Source organism: Marmota flaviventris, chromosome 1 (genome assembly GCF_047511675.1).
Source record: "Marmota flaviventris isolate mMarFla1 chromosome 1, mMarFla1.hap1, whole genome shotgun sequence".
Taxonomy (NCBI): domain Eukaryota; kingdom Metazoa; phylum Chordata; class Mammalia; order Rodentia; family Sciuridae; genus Marmota; species Marmota flaviventris.
The window spans coordinates 181,022,498-181,040,075 of record NC_092498.1 but is presented as its reverse complement, the minus strand read 5'-3'; the positions used below and the strand labels follow the sequence as shown (position 1 = coordinate 181,040,075).

Sequence of the window (17,578 nt, the reverse complement as noted above, 5' to 3'; positions counted from 1 at the left end):
GCACCAAGTCAAGTGGGATGAGCAAAATAATGCCTTACATGTTTGCTTCCTGGGACAGCTCATATTCTTGTGGTATCAGTCATTATCTGGGCTGATGACTCTCCAGTCCACCTAACCAGCCCAACCTGCAAAGCAGAACTTGCAGCCCACATTCCCAACTGCCTACCTCTGGCATCTCTGCCCAGAAAGTGCTTCACCAAGGCTGGCCCTCAACTCTAACACCCCCCTTCAACCACCCTGTACCCACTCCCTGGTATTACGCCTCCCCAGCTGCTGAGGCTCAACACAGGGGTATTCAATGCCTCACAAAAAGCCATCTGAGTCTTCCTTCAGAGTTTCAGATTTACACCTTCTTCATTCGCACCGCCAGGGAGGACCCTCCTTCAGGATCTATCTGCCAATTTGAAGAAACACTTCCTCTCCTCTCCCAATATTCCTACTCCCAACACTCCACTTGACACCCTCTCACATCACTCTATTCAAAATCTCACTTAATCAATAATGTGGAGGGGAAGGGAGGGGGTAGAAAAGATGGTGGAATGAGATGGACATCATTATCCTAAGTACATGTATGAAGACACGAATGGTGTGAATACACTTTGTATACAACCAGAGATATGAAAACTTGTGCTCTATATGTGTAATATGAATTGTAATGCATTCTGCTAACAAATTGGAATCAAAAATAAATAATTTTTTTTAAAAAAAGGAAAAAAAGTCAATAATGTGGAGCATTTGTGTTTGATTCTTTTCAAGGCAACTGCAGACTAAGTAATCTTCTTTTTCCCTCCCAGCAGTCTAGTAGGAAAAGTAATTCAATGCTTAGTGAAGGGGTGTGGCTTGCCTGAGTTCACCCAGCTGGCAAAGACCAAGGGACCAAGACCAACACCTAGAATCCCGTCTAGCACTCTTCAAATATAGTGTGCTTCCTCTTTCATTAAGTGCAAAGACACTTTGGGGGGCAGGAGGGATTGGGGATTGAACCCAGGGGTGCTTTACCACTGAGCTACATCCCCAGCCCTTTTCATTTTTTATTTTGAGACAGGGTCATGCTAACTTGCGTAGGGCCTTGGTAAGTTGCTGAGGCTGGCCTTGAACTTACAATTGCCTGCCTTATCCTCCAGGCACTAGAATTACACTGCACACAGACATAAGAAAGGACTCTTGATTCACACTCATCTCAAACCTGCTTTTCCCATGGCCTTCCCCCACATGGGTAAGTGGAACTACCATCATTTCAGTTGATCTGGACAACCCTTCACACGTTATCCCTCATTTCTGTGTTTTCCTAATCCGGTAGTGCCACAACCAACTAGGTCTTGTTCCTTGGCTAGGGATGTGGAGTAAGTAGTAATGCACTTGCCTAGCAATGCACGAGAGCCTGGGTTCCATTCCCAGTACTTGGGGGATAAGTGGAATCTTGTTGCATCTACTCACATAATATGGCCCCTAAGTGATTACTTCTCACCCCCTCCACTGCTACTACGCTTCTCCAAGACACCATCAATACCTAGACTACCATAACTTCCTATTTTTCTACTTTCTCCCATACACTTTATTCTTCGGGGAGTAACCAGATGGTTTGTATTAAAATGCAAATCTGGAAGCTAGAGTTGGCAGCACAGAACTGTAATCCCAGCTATTTAGGGGGGGCTGAGGCAGGAGAGTCACAAGTTCAAGCCCAGCCTAGCCAACTTTGCAAATCTTTCACACAAAATTTTAAAACTTCAAAAAGTCCTGGGGGTGTAGCTCAGTGGTAGAGGCCTTGACTAGCAACATGTGAGCCACCGAGTCCAATCCCCAGTACCAGGGGGTGAAAAAAATTTCTAATCTATATTAAACTATGGGAAACAGCCCTGACGTCCACTATAGGCAAAGAGATGAACAAATTATGGCACTTTTGTACAACAGAATACTGCTCAGCAATAAAAAGAAAATGAACCGGTGATGAATGCAACAACTCGGATGAATTTAAACAATAATCCACTGAATGAAAGAAGAGTATATATGTGCAAGTACCATTTATATGAAAACTAACCTACACTCATAGATCAGTGGTTTTCCTGAAGGAGAAGGGACCTGCATGCTCAGTGGTAAAGTGGCTGCCTGGCATGCATGAGGCCCGGGCTTCCATCCCCCAACAGAGGGAGAAAAAGCTGAACAGCAAGGAGCAGAAAATAGCTTATCTATTATAACAGAAATGTTCTACTTCTTGACACATATTTATCAAAACTGATTATACTGAAGATCTGGGTGTTTCACTGTGTGAAAATCATACTTCAGCAACCTGGTCTGCCGTTGCCTTCCCCACCTCCACTCCTACACTCACCCCGCTGCCCTCCTCCACCCAGCAACAGTGGCCTCCTGGCAGCCCTTCAACATGCCAAGCCCTTTCTGGCCCCAGAGACTTTGCATTCCCCACCTGGCACCCTTATCCCTCACTGTGTTGTCATTCAGGCCTCATGGTGTCCCCTCAGCAGAGAGACCTCTCTGGGCACATGTCTGGAGGAATTCCCCCGGCATTCTCATTTAATTCTCTGTTTTCATTCTCTGTGTGGCACTTACCACATTCTGTCATTCTGTTTATTGTCTGCTTCTGCTCCCAGAAAGCAAACTCTGCAAGAGTAAGGGCCCATCTGTCACTGCATCCCCAGTGCCGAAATCAACGCCTGGCACATTAAATAACAATTTGTTGAATGAACAAAAAAAAGTTCATATCATCACTATTTTCAATTTGCAGCTATGAAACCTGAGCCTCATAAAGGGTGAGGAGCCCACCGTGATCACACAGCCAGAACGTAGATCTATGTTCTTTTGAGAGGAAGGGGGGTTACTGGAGATTTAACTCAGGGGTTCTTTACCACTGAGTCATATCCCCAGCCCCCCCTCCTTTTTTTTTTTTTTTTTTTTTAAAGAATTTAACCTTAGCTGGGCCTGTAATCCCAGCATCTAGGGAGCCTGAGGCAGGAGGATGGCGAGTTCAAAGCCAGCTTCAGCAAAAGTGAGGTGCTAAGCAACTCAGTGAGACCCTGTCTCTAAAAAATATATATATAATGGGGCTGAGGATGTGGCTGGCTCACTGGTCAGGTGCCCCTGATTTTGATCCCTGATATACCCCTGCCCCAAAAAAAGGATAAATTTTTTTAATTTGTTTTTTATGTGGTGCTGAGGATTGAACCCAGTGCCTGACCCTTGCTAGGCAACTGCTGTACCACTGAGCTACAACCCCAACCCCCTAGCCCTTTCTATTATTTATTTTGAGACAGAGTATCACTGAGTTACTTAGGGCCTCTCTAAGGCTGCTGAGGCTGACCTCCAACTTGTGATCTTCCTGCCTCAGCTTCCAGAGCACTGGGATTACAAGTAGTGCCACTGCACGCAGCTCAAACCTATGTTCTAAACCACTCTGAGGTCTTCCTTCCCTTTGGTTTTGCTTCTTTGCTTGGTTTTATTCTGTTCACTGCACCTGAGCTGGGCCTCTGTCTACACTTCTACCTATCCCTAGCTTGTGATGGGGTTTCTGTGTCACAGGCTTTATGTTTAGTAATTCACTTTAATTTTTCTTTTCTTGCATATCTGTCTTCCCAGTAATACAAGGAGCTCCTTGCGGCTTTCATTTTCTTCTACACACATAGCACAGAGCTGGGCCCAGGCACCTAACCCAGATGTATGTGTTCTCTTGGAGGTGAGGTTGACTCAGGTAGTCCTGTGGGTATGTGCAAATCCTGGGTTACATGACTCACTTTGTTATTTCAAAGTGTGCTGACCTTGGCTTCCTTGGCATTCTGCCATCCAATTTCAACACCAGCTTGTTAAAGCTGATGCAAATTAGCGCTGCCACCTTCAGTCACTGTGATATTACTTGGTTCTTGTCCCTGTACTTCTGGAACCTGCTGCATACCACACAAGCTTCCCAGAGGGCTACACAAGATGAGAGCAATGAATGGGGACTGATTAGGATGGTGTGGAATTTAATAGATGCATCCCTAAACATCTTGCCCTGTGGTTACTGAAGAAATTAAATGTCCTCCTGAGATTAGACAGTATACCATTCCAAGTGGATCATTAGAGAGATTATGCACAGTTTTCCCAAAAATAACTAAGTTCATCTTCTGATGTAAAATTATGAGCCCAAATTAAACAAATTCTATTGTCTTTAGTTAAAATGAACAGAAAAATAACAAAAAAATATATTTAGAAAACACACTTTAATACACAGTTGATTTTTTTTTTACTAGTTCACTAATAAAATACAAACTTTTAGAATATAGGATTAAGCTGCCTATCCCTCTAAGAAATACACATTCAAGGGAGAATGTGTATTTCTTACTTAACCCCCCAAACAAATCTCTCTCTTAAAATAGCCTGTATCCCTTCCCTTGAATGTATATCTGCTTTCCTAAATAAATCTGTATATATCTATGGGAAAGAAAAAAAAAAAAAAAAACATAGCATAAGACCTTTTCTCACTTTGTGGGTTTCAACTTGCAGATCTCACAGTACCTCTGTGAGAATTCCATTCTAATTTACAGAAGAGGAAACAGTGGTCACAGAAGTTCACATCATACACACAGAGAAGGACTAAAATGTAGGCCTTGCTTGGTCTTGTAACAGCAGTTCAGGCAGTCAGACAAGTGTGGTTGTCACCAGATCTTTATGAGCTACTGAGAACCACAGTTGGCTATGAGTAGATGTCATGCCAGCCTTAGCTGGCAACTGCTCTACTCTGCTCTGGATCACATGGCTAGTGTCTAAACCTCTCGGAGCCTGTTTTCTCATCTTTAAGACATGATTTCCATGGGGTGAAGGTGGGAGTTCATAACCCACTTGAATCAAAGTGTGGAATATGATATGTCAAGAAATTTGTAATGTTTTGAACAACCCACAATAAAAAATTTAAAAAAAAAAAAATTTAAAAAAAAAAAAAAGACATGATTTCCTTTCCTCCAGTCCCACAAAGCCTCTGAATGCAAAATGAACCTTTTATTCAACGAATACTGAGTGCCTTCTATATGCAAGGTGTAGACCACATAGAATATGAAGTAAACCAAATACCCTACTTTGTGGGAGGCTTCTACTCTCAAAAGGGAAGTAGAAATCATTTTAAAAGTATATGATTTTCAGGGCTGGGGATATAGCTCAGTTGGTAGAGTGTTTACCTCGCATGCACAAGGTCCTGTATTCAATCCCAGCACACATATATATGATTTCCAACTATTGATAAATGCAGTAAAGGAAAATAAAATTATTTCAGATTGATGGACAGGGTGCTGCTATTTGAGATAGAGGTGGAAGAGGGGAACAGGAGTGATTCTCTGAGAAACTGGACTTTGAAAACAGACCAGAAAAAGGTTTGACAAGAAAACACAGAAGTACTCAGAGGAGAAAAATGTGCAAAGCAGGTATCACAGACAAAAGTTTGCTCAGAATGACAAAGGAGGGGCTGGGATTGAGGCTTAGTGGTAGAGGACTTGCCACACACGTGTGAGGCACTAGGTTTGATCCTCAGCACCACATAAATAAAGGTATGGTGTCCACCTACAACTAAAAAAAAAAAAAAAAAAAATTAAATGACAAAGGATTCAATTCTATTCCTATTAAAACTAAGGGATAAACTGCCATAAGAAGTTTGATTAGAGCCGGGCATAGTGGTACATGCCTGTAATCCCAGTGACTCGGGAGACTGAGGCAAGAGGATTGCAATTCCCAGGCCAGCCTGGGCAAGTTAGAGACCCTGCCTTAAAATGAAAAATAAAAAGGGTTGGAGATATAGCTCAATGATAGAGTTTCCTTGGATTCAATTCCCAGTACTGAAAAACATAAGTCTAAACAGGAGCTACCTAAGCAGAAATCTTCTAAAGTGGCCTCTACTATAGAATGAAATGTTAAAATAATAAATAAATGGCAATAGGTATAATACCCCATGCTTATACACGTTCTCAATTCAAAGATGAAAATCCCATTTGGCTAAATATATCAATTACAGAAAAGATTGATTTATAGGTGGATAGTTCACATGATTTTGATAAATAAAAAGCTTGTCTTTATATATTCAATACTAGTTTTTGGGGATGCAGATGCTACCAAGAAACTCAGAGGAGATGAACAATAATCTGTTTCTCACTGCCATTTCTGGGGATAAGGTGGCATTAAGTGGCCTCCAAGACAGTTCTGGAGAAGATGGAGATGACTGTTCTCTTTCCAATATCTCCATCCACTAGACCAATATCCCAGAAGTATCACTAGCCCTGGACCTCTGTGGACTAGGTTCTGGCCAGCCTTTTAGGAAACCTGCCATCATTCCTAACATATGGATCCACACAGCCTGCAGAATACAATGTGTAACAATCCTAGTCATCTTCCAGAACAAGGGCACTGGTAGTAGGACATGATATTTACCATTTGGGGACTCACCAATACAGACTCCAGGGAAAAGGAACTGTGCAGGCTGAACATTCCACCAACTGTGACATCATCACCGCCTGCCCCCACCTCCCCTCCTTCTGCCTGGCTATCATTCCATTCTTTATTTACATCTATTTGGCCAACTCCACACTGATTTCTTGTCCACATTCCTGCCTATGTGGGCTCTTCCCAGCATACCTAAGTTCCAAATTCCCATTCTTTCTTTCAAAAGTTTAACTAAAATCTATTGTATTACATCCCTCACAGCCGCCATCGTCAACAATGGCTGGCCATTTTTAACTTGTTTTTTTTTTTAATTTGAAAACGTGTGTCTTTGCAAACTACTGCTACACACAACAGCATGGCTGCATCTCACAGGCATAAGGTTGAAAGAAACCAGACACAATGCATTCATACCATATGATTCCATTTATGTGACATGTAAGAACAAATGAAACTCATCTCTAGTAACAGAAGTCAGAATAAGGGTTAGTTACCAGGGATAGGGAGGGGACACAAGGGAACCCTCTGAGGTTCTGGAAATGTCCCATAAATATGGCTTTATCTGGCACCAGTGGTGCAGATGTCCACATTTGTAACAATTCTATGAGCTATTAACCTAGGACTTGAGTACTTTATTGTATGCATAATAAACTTGAAAGTTTGTTTGTTTTTTTTTTTTTTAATGACTTTCCTTTTGATGCTGCTGTGCATACAGTCCTAAATAGAGCTATTTGGGGATCTCTAAAGCTTCAGGATAGTCAATTCTTTACCTTCCTGACACAATTGACACCTTCTGCAGCCTGAGTAGGTATCTCTTTCATCTTTGCTCAACAGGGAATTCTATTGGGCTATGGCAGTGATCAGTCTTGATTGTCAGCTTTAAAACAATCAAGAGCATGCGTATGACTGTCCTGGGTTGGTACTACAGAATGCTTACTGTGCAGGCCATAAAGTATCAGTGGCCTAGAAAAGCCTTTGAACAGACTTTTCAATAGGAAGACAATAAATATTAAAGGACAGAATGACTGAAGTAAATGAAATTCTCTCCGGAAACCCTTAGGAAAACAAATCCCCCCCACCCCATTAGGAAGTTTTGAAGGAGGAGGAAAAATGGTGCACTTTAGAAAGAGAACCTATGTGGGTCAGTGCTCTCCTGAGCAAACACTGAAGCCTGAGGAAGTCACTAACCTCTCTGGGTGTCAGTTCACTGCTAGTAAAACGACCTGCCTTACCTTCCTCTTACCCCAGGTAGAAGAATCAAATGACCTGAGATACAACACTTTGCAAAAGATGAACTATTGATACCAATGGAACACTTTTAAAAATAAAAGAGATGTTTGTGGAATGCTCAGGTTCCCAGAACTTTCACGTATGCTAGACTATTTAATCTTCAAAATAGTCAATAAGCTTGCTCCTTGACTCCCACTTCACCAAAGAGGGAACTGAAATAGGGCAGTTAAGTGACCACCCAAGGTGTCCAGCATGAGGGTAGGGGCTGGCAGAAAGGTTCCCTGGAGTTCTTCACCAGATTCTTCTGTTTAAATCAGATGACCACAGCAAAAAGGCACAGAGCTCTAAGAGTAGGGAACTTGACAAGTCTTTCTAAATAGCCACCTTTCTCTCAAGGAGAAAGCAACTAAATCAGAATCCACAGAGCACTGAATATCCAGGTTTTAGAGGCACTGAAGTGAGTATTCAGATCTTTCTTCTGAAAAGCAAATATGATAATTCTTCCAATATTGCTCACTTAAAAAGTGTGTGCCTCTCCAGGCACGGTGGTGCACACCTGTTAATCCCAGCTGAGGCAGGAGGACCACAAGTTCTAAACCAGCCTCGCAAGTCAGCAAGAGCCTGTCTTAAAATAATTTTTTTTTGGGGGGAGGGGGGTGTACTTGAAAAAGAGCTGGGGATGAAACTCAGTGGTTGAGCACTCCTGAGTTCAATCCCAAGTACAGAGAAAAATAAGAAAAAGAAGGGGGGAGGGAGAAAAGAAAGGGGGCGGGGAGGGAGGAAAAAAAGAAGAACTGAAGACTACTGATTTATTTGACTTACGATGTGAACAAGCAACTGAGTTTAAATCTGCCAGGTAGTTTTAAAAACAAACAAACAAAAAACCTTAAAGGGTGCTACATCACAAGCTGCTATTTGCAAACACATGCTTCCTAAAATGAAACAGTCTTCAGCAGATTTTGTTCTGCTGTGCCCTGTAAACTAATTTCTCAGGTACATAAAACTACAAATTGCAACCTGAAAGCTTTTCAGGCTTGAATTTTAATCTTCCTTGAAATGTTATAAGAAGACACAATTATTTATGGATCTCTTTCTCTCAGGCCTCCCACACCCATCCAGCCTTACCCCACCACCAACACCACTCCTTTACCAGGAATTGAGCCCAGAGGCACTCTACCTTTGAACTACATCCCAAAACTTTTTTTTTTTTTTTAAGTTGTAGATGGACACAATACCTGTATTTATTTATTTTTATGTGCTGCTGCGGATTCAACCCAGTGCCTCACACATACTAGGCAAGTGCTCTAACACTGAGCCATAACCCCAGCCCCTCCAACCATTTTTATTTTTTTTATTTTGAGTCAGGGTCTTGCTAAGTTGCCCAGGCTGGCCTCAAGCTTGCCATCCTCCTGCCCCAGCCTCCACCCACTCCTCCAGATATGTTTGCTTTATATTCAGTATCTTCTCCACATTATTAGGGCTGTCGCATTAACAATTTTTATTCATGATAGTTTTATATCTCAGGCCTTTTGTATTGTGCCTGCCCAGTGAAACATTTTTCTGTGCATGCTGGGCTCTATGATACTTAGAGCCTTTTAGAGAAGTCATAGCATGAAATAATTGTACGCTATAGATTTATGTAGCTACAGGCTGATCTTTTAAAACAACATTTTATCTACCTCACTCTGGTTTGTATCTTGCTGTAACAATACTTACTAGCTGTATAAAGAGTCTCCAAAAAGATATTTTAATTTGCTTTCTGTCTGCAAATCAATAATCAACTGATACAAAATATCACCTTAAAAAGCTGGCTGGAGGAGGCTGGAATGTAACCCAGAGTTAAAGTGCTTACCTAGTAGCCTGAGGCCCTGTGCCCCATTCCCAGCACTGGAAAGAGAAAAGAAAGAGGGAAACAGTAGCAGAAGGGGGAAGGGAAGCTAAAGCAGGAGGATCACAAATTCAAAGCCAGACTCTGCAACTTGGCAAAGCCCCAAGCAATTTAGCAAGATGCTGTCTCAAAATTAAAAAAAAAAAAAAAAAAAAGACACTTCGGGGGATGTGGCTTAAGTGAATCGCCCCTGGGTTCAATCCCCAGTACCAAAAAAGAAAAAGGAGTGGGGTATAAAGAAAGGAGGAGGGGAGAGAAGGAGAGAGAAGAAGAAATAAAAAGGGGAAATTTGACAGGACGATACTTTTAGGGGGAATGGAAAAGTTTTTAGCAGGGGACTGGGAGCAAGGTGTGGAGGCTCACACCTGTAATTTTAACTACTCAGAAGGCTGAGGCTGGAGGATCACAAATTCAAGGCTGCTGTGGGCCTCTGCCTCCACAGAGATTCTATCCTGCAGATTCTATAGTCCACATTACTTTTTTAGATCAAAACCTTTACTGGGATTGAACCCAGGTAAATGCTTTATCACTGAGCTATGTCCCAGCCTGAATTGTTATTTTTTAAGTGAAGACTAATTTTATAGTTTTGTGCCCCTGTAACTCTCTAAGTGTTGCACTCAGCCTAGTATCTAAGCAAGCAGACTCTCCACAAATGCTTGGTGACCACAGACTGATACACATAAGGTATCAAGCAGTTTGTCACTATGAACACAGTATCTTTATGTCCTGGGATGTTTGGAAACTTTTTTTTTTTTTTTTTTTTTTTTGGCTAACTTCAAGACTGAAGAAATGGTCACCACTTAAAAGATGCAGTAATACAGGCTCACAGAAAAGGCAAGTTACTTGTGCCCAAGATCATGCCAAGAGGCAGAGCTGGGATTCAAGACTAAGTCCCATGTTTTCTTAACTTCCCAATTAACAGGTCCTCCCTCCTCTGAGCTGCTATTAAGATATTACTAGATACTGGACACTGTATTGCCTAGAACAGCCCCCCTTATTTATTTATTTTATTTCTTGGTACCAGGGACTGAACTCAGAGGTCCAGAGGCACTTAACCACTGAGCCGCATCCCCAAACCTTTGTTTTGTAGTTGTAGATGGATAGCATGTCTTTATTAATTTTTATGTGGTGCTAAGGATGGAACCCAGTGCCTCACACATGCTAGTGCCTCACACTTTGCCACTGAGCTACAACCACAGTCCCTGTATTTTTTTAATATATATTAAATATATAAATATATTTTAAATATATTTTAATATATATTATATATGTATTATATATTTTTAATATATATTAAATATATATATATATATATATATATATATATTTTTTTTTTTTTTTTTTTAGTTGTAGGTGGACACAATACCTTTAATTATTTATTTTGATGCAGTGCTGAGGATCCAACCCAGTGACTCACGCATGCTAGGCGAGCACTCTACCACTGAGCCACAATCCCAGCCCAGGTCCTGTATTTTTTATTTTGAGACAGGGTCTCACTAAGTTGCTTAGCGCCTCACTGAATTGCTGAGACGGGCCTTGAACTTGTGAGCCTCCTGCCTCATCCTCCGAAGCTGCTGGGATTATAGGTGTATGCCATTGCACCCAGCTCTGGACAGCCCTCTTTAAATCCTCAGTTATGTCATGAGAGGGAGAGCATCATTCCTACTTCACAGACAAGGAAACGCGGGCTGAGGTGAAGTCCTTGTCCAAGATCACACTGCTGGGTATACTAAAATTGTTAACTCAGATTAGTATGAAGTAACTCTAAACCCATATTTTTAGCTACTATACCCCTGTTGCACCACCCCACACCCCAGTGTATGTATGACCTATTCCTTTGGGAAGGGTCAATCAATGGGTTTGTTTTTTAAGTTAATAGGTTACTTACATTTAATTCAAGGAGATTTGGATTTGGGCTTTTCATACATTCACTTGAAGTTTCTTTTAAATTTTTGTTTTGTTACCAGGGATTGAACCCAGAAGTTCTTTACTAAGGAGCCAAATCCACAGGCCCCTTTTTTTATCTTTGAGACAGGCTCTTTTTAAACTGCATAAGGCCTCCCTAAATTGTAAGGCTGGCCTCGAACTTGTGATCCTCCTGCCTCAACCTCCCCTGAGGGGATTCATGAAAGCCACCACACCCAGTGATGTTTCTTCTAAAACATTCAAAACATAATCCCAAAGTATGCCTATAATCCCAAAAATTGGAGGCTCAAGTTCGAGGCCAGGAAGGGACAGGAAGACCTCAAGTTTGAGGCCAGCCCTGACAACTTGACGAGACCCTGTCTCAAGAAAAAGAAAAAAAAAAAAAAAAAAGCCAGGTATATATCTCAGTGGTAAAGTGCCCCTGGGTTCAATCTGCAGTTAATATAATAATAATAACAGGTTGGATATGTAGCTTAGTGGTAAAGTGTCCTTGGGTTTAATCCCTAGTACCAAAAAAATGGTCCCACCAACACGTGTGGGATACCTAGAATTGCCCTCCGTGAAAAATCTCCTTCAACCAATTGTCAACAAGTAGTCACACCAAAATTTCACATCTATCCCTCACAGTTAATTATTTCCTCCATTTTCTGTTCTCTAGTCCAGTCACTTGGTCAATAACCACATCACATAGAGTCTATTCAGAGGTTCTAATAAACACAGATCATCAAACTTACTTACAGATCACCATAAAACCACCAGGAAGGAAGAACACAGCGATCTGAGTAATTTCTAATGGAAAGGCTGAGCAGGGGGGTAAACAGAGAAGGCAAGGAATCAGAGATGTGCAGAAGAGTTGGGAGTTAACTCTGGTTTGGATTTGGGGGTTTGGGTGTCGTTGTTGTTGTTTGTTTTGTTGCTGGTGACTGAACCCCCCGGGCTCTGCACATGCTAGGCATGTGATCTATCACCCAGCTGCACTCCTAGCCCCAGGAGTTCCTTTTAAAGTGAGGTGAGAAGAGTTTGCAGTGCCCGTGAACAGTGGGTGCAAAGGCCCTGGAATGGAAGGGAACCATGGACTCCAAGCCCTGAAAAACGGCCAGGGAGAGCAGTGGCCACACAGGGCCTGGTGGACCCCAGGAAACAATCTCAAGGATCTGACGTAGAGACACAAGATTGTCAGACCTGCACTGTGTCACACACAAGCAAAAATGACCCTCTGAGGCAACCTTTGCCAGGACACAGTTCAAAGAACTCTACCCTGGATCCTGCAAAACAAGTTTGTGTTTTGTTTTTTTTTTCATTTCTTTCTTTCTTTTTTGTCCCCCTCCCCCTCTTTCTGGGGCGTGGCATTCCACCCTGGCTGTGAACTAGCTCCCTTCTTTTTTGTTTTGTCTGTGAAGTTTAAAGGCCATATCTCTGATCAGGTCTGGTGCTTGTTTTCCTTTCAATAACCCCTAGTAAACTACATCTCTTTCCAGATCCCACCTCTAACCTCTCTACTCTCTTTCCAACTTGCCACGGGGCTATGGCAAACTGTATAACAATCTGTCATCTGGGGCCTGCTATAGCAACTATGGTGACAGGCTGAGAAAGAACCCCAGATTCTGCACTCTCAGAGACTCATCATACCCAATCAAGCCCAATTTAAAAAAAAAAAAAAAATGTTGGGCCCACACCTGCAATCCCAACAAGTCCAGAGATAGAAGGATCACAAGTTCAACACCAGGTTGATCAACTTAGTGAGACACTGACTTAAAATAAATTGTAGAAGGGGCAGAGGGGTGTAGCTCCATGGTAGAGCAGCCCTGGGTTCACCCCCCAGTACCACAAAAAAAAAAAAAAAGAAAAAATCTGAGATGTCACTCCTCAATTTAAGAGTCTTGGATTCCCCAGTACCCACTTGGCCACACAACAGCCTTCCCAAACCAGGGACTCCTGGCAATGGAGGCCTGGCTTGGGTTGGCCCAGCTCCAAGCTTACAGATCTGCTTTCAGTTTCTTCACTACAAGAAGTTTTACCCCACCCACCCTGCACTGCCAAGAGTCCTCAGCAGCAAATGACACTTCCTCTAGGAAGTCATTCCTATACTACCCATGCCTCTAAAATATGAGCTGCCCTGCTCAGAGTCCTTACACCACTCCAAGTTGTTTTTGTTTTTGTTTTTTTGGTACTACGGATTGAACTCAGGGGCACTCAACCACTGAGCCACATCCTCAGCCCTGGTTTGTATTTTATTTAGAGGCAGACTGTCACTCAGTCGCTTGGCACCTTACTTTTACTGAGGCTGGCTTTAAACTCACCAACCAAGCGGGGATTACAAGTGTGACCACCACAATGGGCTCAAGTAAGTATTTTCTTTCTTTTTTTTTTTTTTTTTTTTTTTTTGGCAGTGCTGGGGATTGAACCCAGGTGAACCCAGGGTTTTGTGCATGCAAGGCAGGCTCTACCAACTGAGCTATATCCCCAGCTCAATTAAGTTTTTTCTAAACTTCACTGTAATTGGTCCACCGTCTTCCTCCCTAGAACTTCAACACACACATCTACACAAGCATGTGTGCATGTTAGTAACTCCATAACAGATCCTGAGTGTCACAGGCCAACCACACACGAAGCACAATGCCTGGCACCCAGTTGAGACCCCTCAAAATATTTGTTGAATAAATCAGCTAGTAAAAATTGACCCATTCAATTGCTCAGCAGCAGAGAGGCCATTAATAAGAGAGGTTTTCCCTTCTGTGAGTTCAGTTGAGAATGTGAACAGGAAACTCAAGTCAAAAACTTTAGAAGACATGCTTCATCTCACTCATGGAAATCTTAATACATGGGAGGTGTGTGAATGTGTGTGTCTCTTCCCTGCCTCAATGAAGGTCAAATATATGCATGGTTTTAGATACAACCAAAACTTCAGGAAAGTTCTCAGAAATTAAGATAACAGCAGGCAGCAGGAAGAAGAGGTGCAGGTGATAGGAAATCAATAAATAAATTTTAAAATAAAGCAAAGGCAGAAACACTGAGCTGACTCAGTTCTTACACTAGCCCACTGTAGCCATCAAGTAATTGAATGCACTCTTGATTCTACCCAGAGTTTTCCCTTTTGCCTGTTACACTTTCCGGTCCTCTTTTATAACCAACTCCTGGGCTTCCACCTTCTTTGAGAAGATACTCCCCACTTGATCTTTTTTGCATTCCTTCTTCAGAAATACCAGCTGTGTGGCATCATTATTTCACAGTTCCCAATTTCTCAGCTGAATTCAGAAGGAACTAGTAATATACTGTCCAGGTATGAATAAAGATCTTGCTACACAGAAGGCAGTCAGAGAACTAGCAAAGTTTCCCCTGGGAGTTTATTAGAAATGCAGATTATCAGCCCCACCCCAGACTTTCAGATACAAAGTCAGCAATAGGACCGGCTTCCCAGCTGATTCTCATGCATATTAGTTTGAGAAGCCCTGGGCTAGATCCTCTATTCACTCCACAAAGGTTAAATGAGCAAAGATAGGAGGACAAAGTAAAAGCTCAACAACATTAGGCAATGCTGTGGGAAAAGGGTAAGCACAAGCATTCAGCTACCATTAAGAGTTCCTGTAAATACCAAAAGCATCCCCACCAGGGAGACATTCTAGCAGGACTAATAATCGGCACACCAAAATTCCAAAGTGCCACTGCAGCACAGTTTTGGGAATATGGAATGTATGAACTTGACCCTGTTTGCAGCAGACGGGAAGAATAGATGGGAGGTGTGTGTGTGTGTGTGTCTTCCCTGCCTCAGCCACAGGCCGCAGGAGCTGACAAGGCCAAGTCCCCGCCCCCCTCAGCTGTCACCCTGTCAAAACAAAGCCGCTGCTGACAGCGCAGGGCCAGTCCACCCCGCGGCCTCGGGCAATCTCCTATCTCAGGAGCAAAGCCCTCACAACTGGATCTGCAGCTGGGGGCCACAGGGTGCCTAGAACTGGCATGGAGAGGAGATGGCAAGAAATGTATCCTCAAACTGAGCAGTAGCGCTCGCCGCGCTGGGCTGTCACCTTGCCAAATCCTGTTTACACCCCGAGCAGCTGGGACGGCGCTTTAACTAAACAAGTAATAATACAATAATGACAGGGCTGTCACCGCGCGCCGAGGCCTCCAGGCGCCACAGGACCCTCGCCTCAGGCCATGCCCACCTACCCACCAGCATGTTCCTCCCTTTCCTTTCCCAATGCTCCGAAGTCCAAGACCTTCTCCGCCCTCACTCCTAGAACCCAGCTCCTCCCAGTAGGAGTAAGGCTAGAGGTCGAACGTAGAGAGGACCGCTCAGATCCCCCCAAAAGATGTTATCCCAGTTTTGGTTAGTACGCCACACCAAATACGGCTCCACTCCCGTCAAAGTGGCTCCGGCGAGCTCCTACAAAGCAACAAAGCCCCAGGGTAGCCCGGGAACTGGACCCCGAGGCTACTCTTTCCACGGGGTTGAAATGAAGCTCTCTCCTTCTGGGTGAATCCCCTTCTTCCAACCCAAGACTCTTATCCGAGAAGCCGCTAATTGCGCGCGGGCGACAGCAGCACTTCCGCGGTGCAGCGGCCCCAGGCGGGAGGCGGGAGACTGGAGGCGGGAGGCAGAGGTGGGGGCGGGGGGAGGGGCGGGGGGTCCCGCGGGCCGGGCCCCTGGCCCCCAACTGCGGTCTGGGAGCGCCGAGCGGGTACCTTGCAGGCGGAGTACACTCCGAGTTTCTCCAGTTTCTTGGCCCGCGGGGCGGAGCGCAGCTGAGCCTTCTTCACCGCGATCCGGGCCGAGCCACCGCCTCCCGGTCCTTCGGCCGTGCCCGCCGCAGCCACTGCTGTCGCCGGACCGCAGGCGCCCGAGCCCCCGGCGGCGGCGGCGGCGGCACAGGGGGAGCCCTGCGGCGGCGCGGGCGGCAGCGCTGCGGGCGGAGGGGGCAGCGCCCCGGCCCCGGCCCCTGCCCCGACTCCCGCCCCGCAGCCGCCCGGCCCGGCCCCGCCAGCCTCGGACATGCCGCCCCAGAGCACGGCAGGAGGCGCGAGTGTCAGGCGCCGCCGCCGCCAGGGTCTCCCGCTCGGGCTTTGGTCGTCGGGAGCGCGAGACCCTCCCCCACGCCCTCCCGCCCCCTGCGCCCACCCCCCTCCCCGCCCCCGCCCGCCCCCGCGCGCCGCTCGCCCGCCCGCCCGCCCGCCCGCTCCGGCCGCGGCCCGCGCGCTGAGGGTGGCGGCGGCGGCGGCGGCAGCTGCTCCCCGAGGAGGGAGGGGACTAGCGGCTCCGCGGCCGCCGCCGCCACTGCACACGCCCTCCCCCGGTTCTCCTCCCCGGGGCTCTGCTCCGCGCCCTGGCCGCGGACATGTTCCTCCGGGCTGCGGACTGGCGGTGCGCACGGGCGAGTGCCGGCCTCCGAGTGTGCGCCGGGCGGGGAGGCCCCAGCCGCCTCTTTTCCTCCGCCCGCGGGTGTGCGCCCCCAGCCCGGGAGTCCCTACACCTAGCGCTCGCCCGCCAGGGGGCGAGGCCAATCCCCGAGTGTGGGTGAGAGTGAAGATGAGGGTGGGGGTAGGGGCTGGAGCCCCGGCACCTGCTGGTCTCCTCCCGCCCCCCCCCCGTCCCCGCTCTGCGCCCCCTCCCTCAGCGGACCCGCACTCGCAAGCCCTGGGGAGGGAGGACCTCCCAGTCACTCGTCCTTCCACTCGGTTCCACCCTCTCTCTGAGCGGAGACAACTTCCTCCACCCTAGCGGGAGCCCGAGGAAAAAAATATTTTTGAAAAATACCCGTCCATGCTAATCCTTTTCTTTGTTGCTAATTCACCAAAATAAAGGCGTAATGTTTTCCTGGTCTCTTTTTAAATACTTTTCTGTCCAACTTTTTTATTGTTAGTATTTAAGAACGATTTCTTTCCGTAACAAGTTCTGGATCAAATCTGTCAAAAGAGGAGAAGGACTCAGAATATATTCTGTAATTTTTGTTTGAAAGTGTCGGTTGCTAACAGAACGACTGTCTAAAAGCATTGTCAAAATAAAAACTACGCGCAGTGGAAAGTTTGAACACAGCAAGTTGAACAGGGTTCGTCTCGGATTGGTAGGATTATAATCTGCTCTTTTCGTAAGTATTAAATAGTTTCAAAATTGATACCACAATGCATATTAGC

General features: G+C 45.2%; 1 protein-coding gene across 6 annotated transcripts in view; it reads right to left on the bottom strand.

The window, feature by feature from the left end:
* Kat2b (lysine acetyltransferase 2B) overlaps positions 1-16,538 on the bottom strand; it is a 104,016-nt gene extending 87,478 nt beyond the window's left edge. For 3 of the 6 annotated variants that reach the window (XM_071619476.1, XM_071619456.1, XM_071619469.1), the window contains exon 1: positions 16,133-16,537. In XM_071619476.1, the coding sequence (XP_071475577.1) occupies positions 16,133-16,441 (309 nt within the window). In that variant the 5' untranslated portion in view covers positions 16,442-16,537. Of the gene's footprint in view, positions 1-16,132 lie in introns of all 6 variants that reach the window. The other 3 variants (XM_071619445.1, XM_071619465.1, XM_027923157.2) reach the window with 2 other exon arrangements.
* Positions 16,539-17,578: the final 1,040 nt, after the last annotated feature.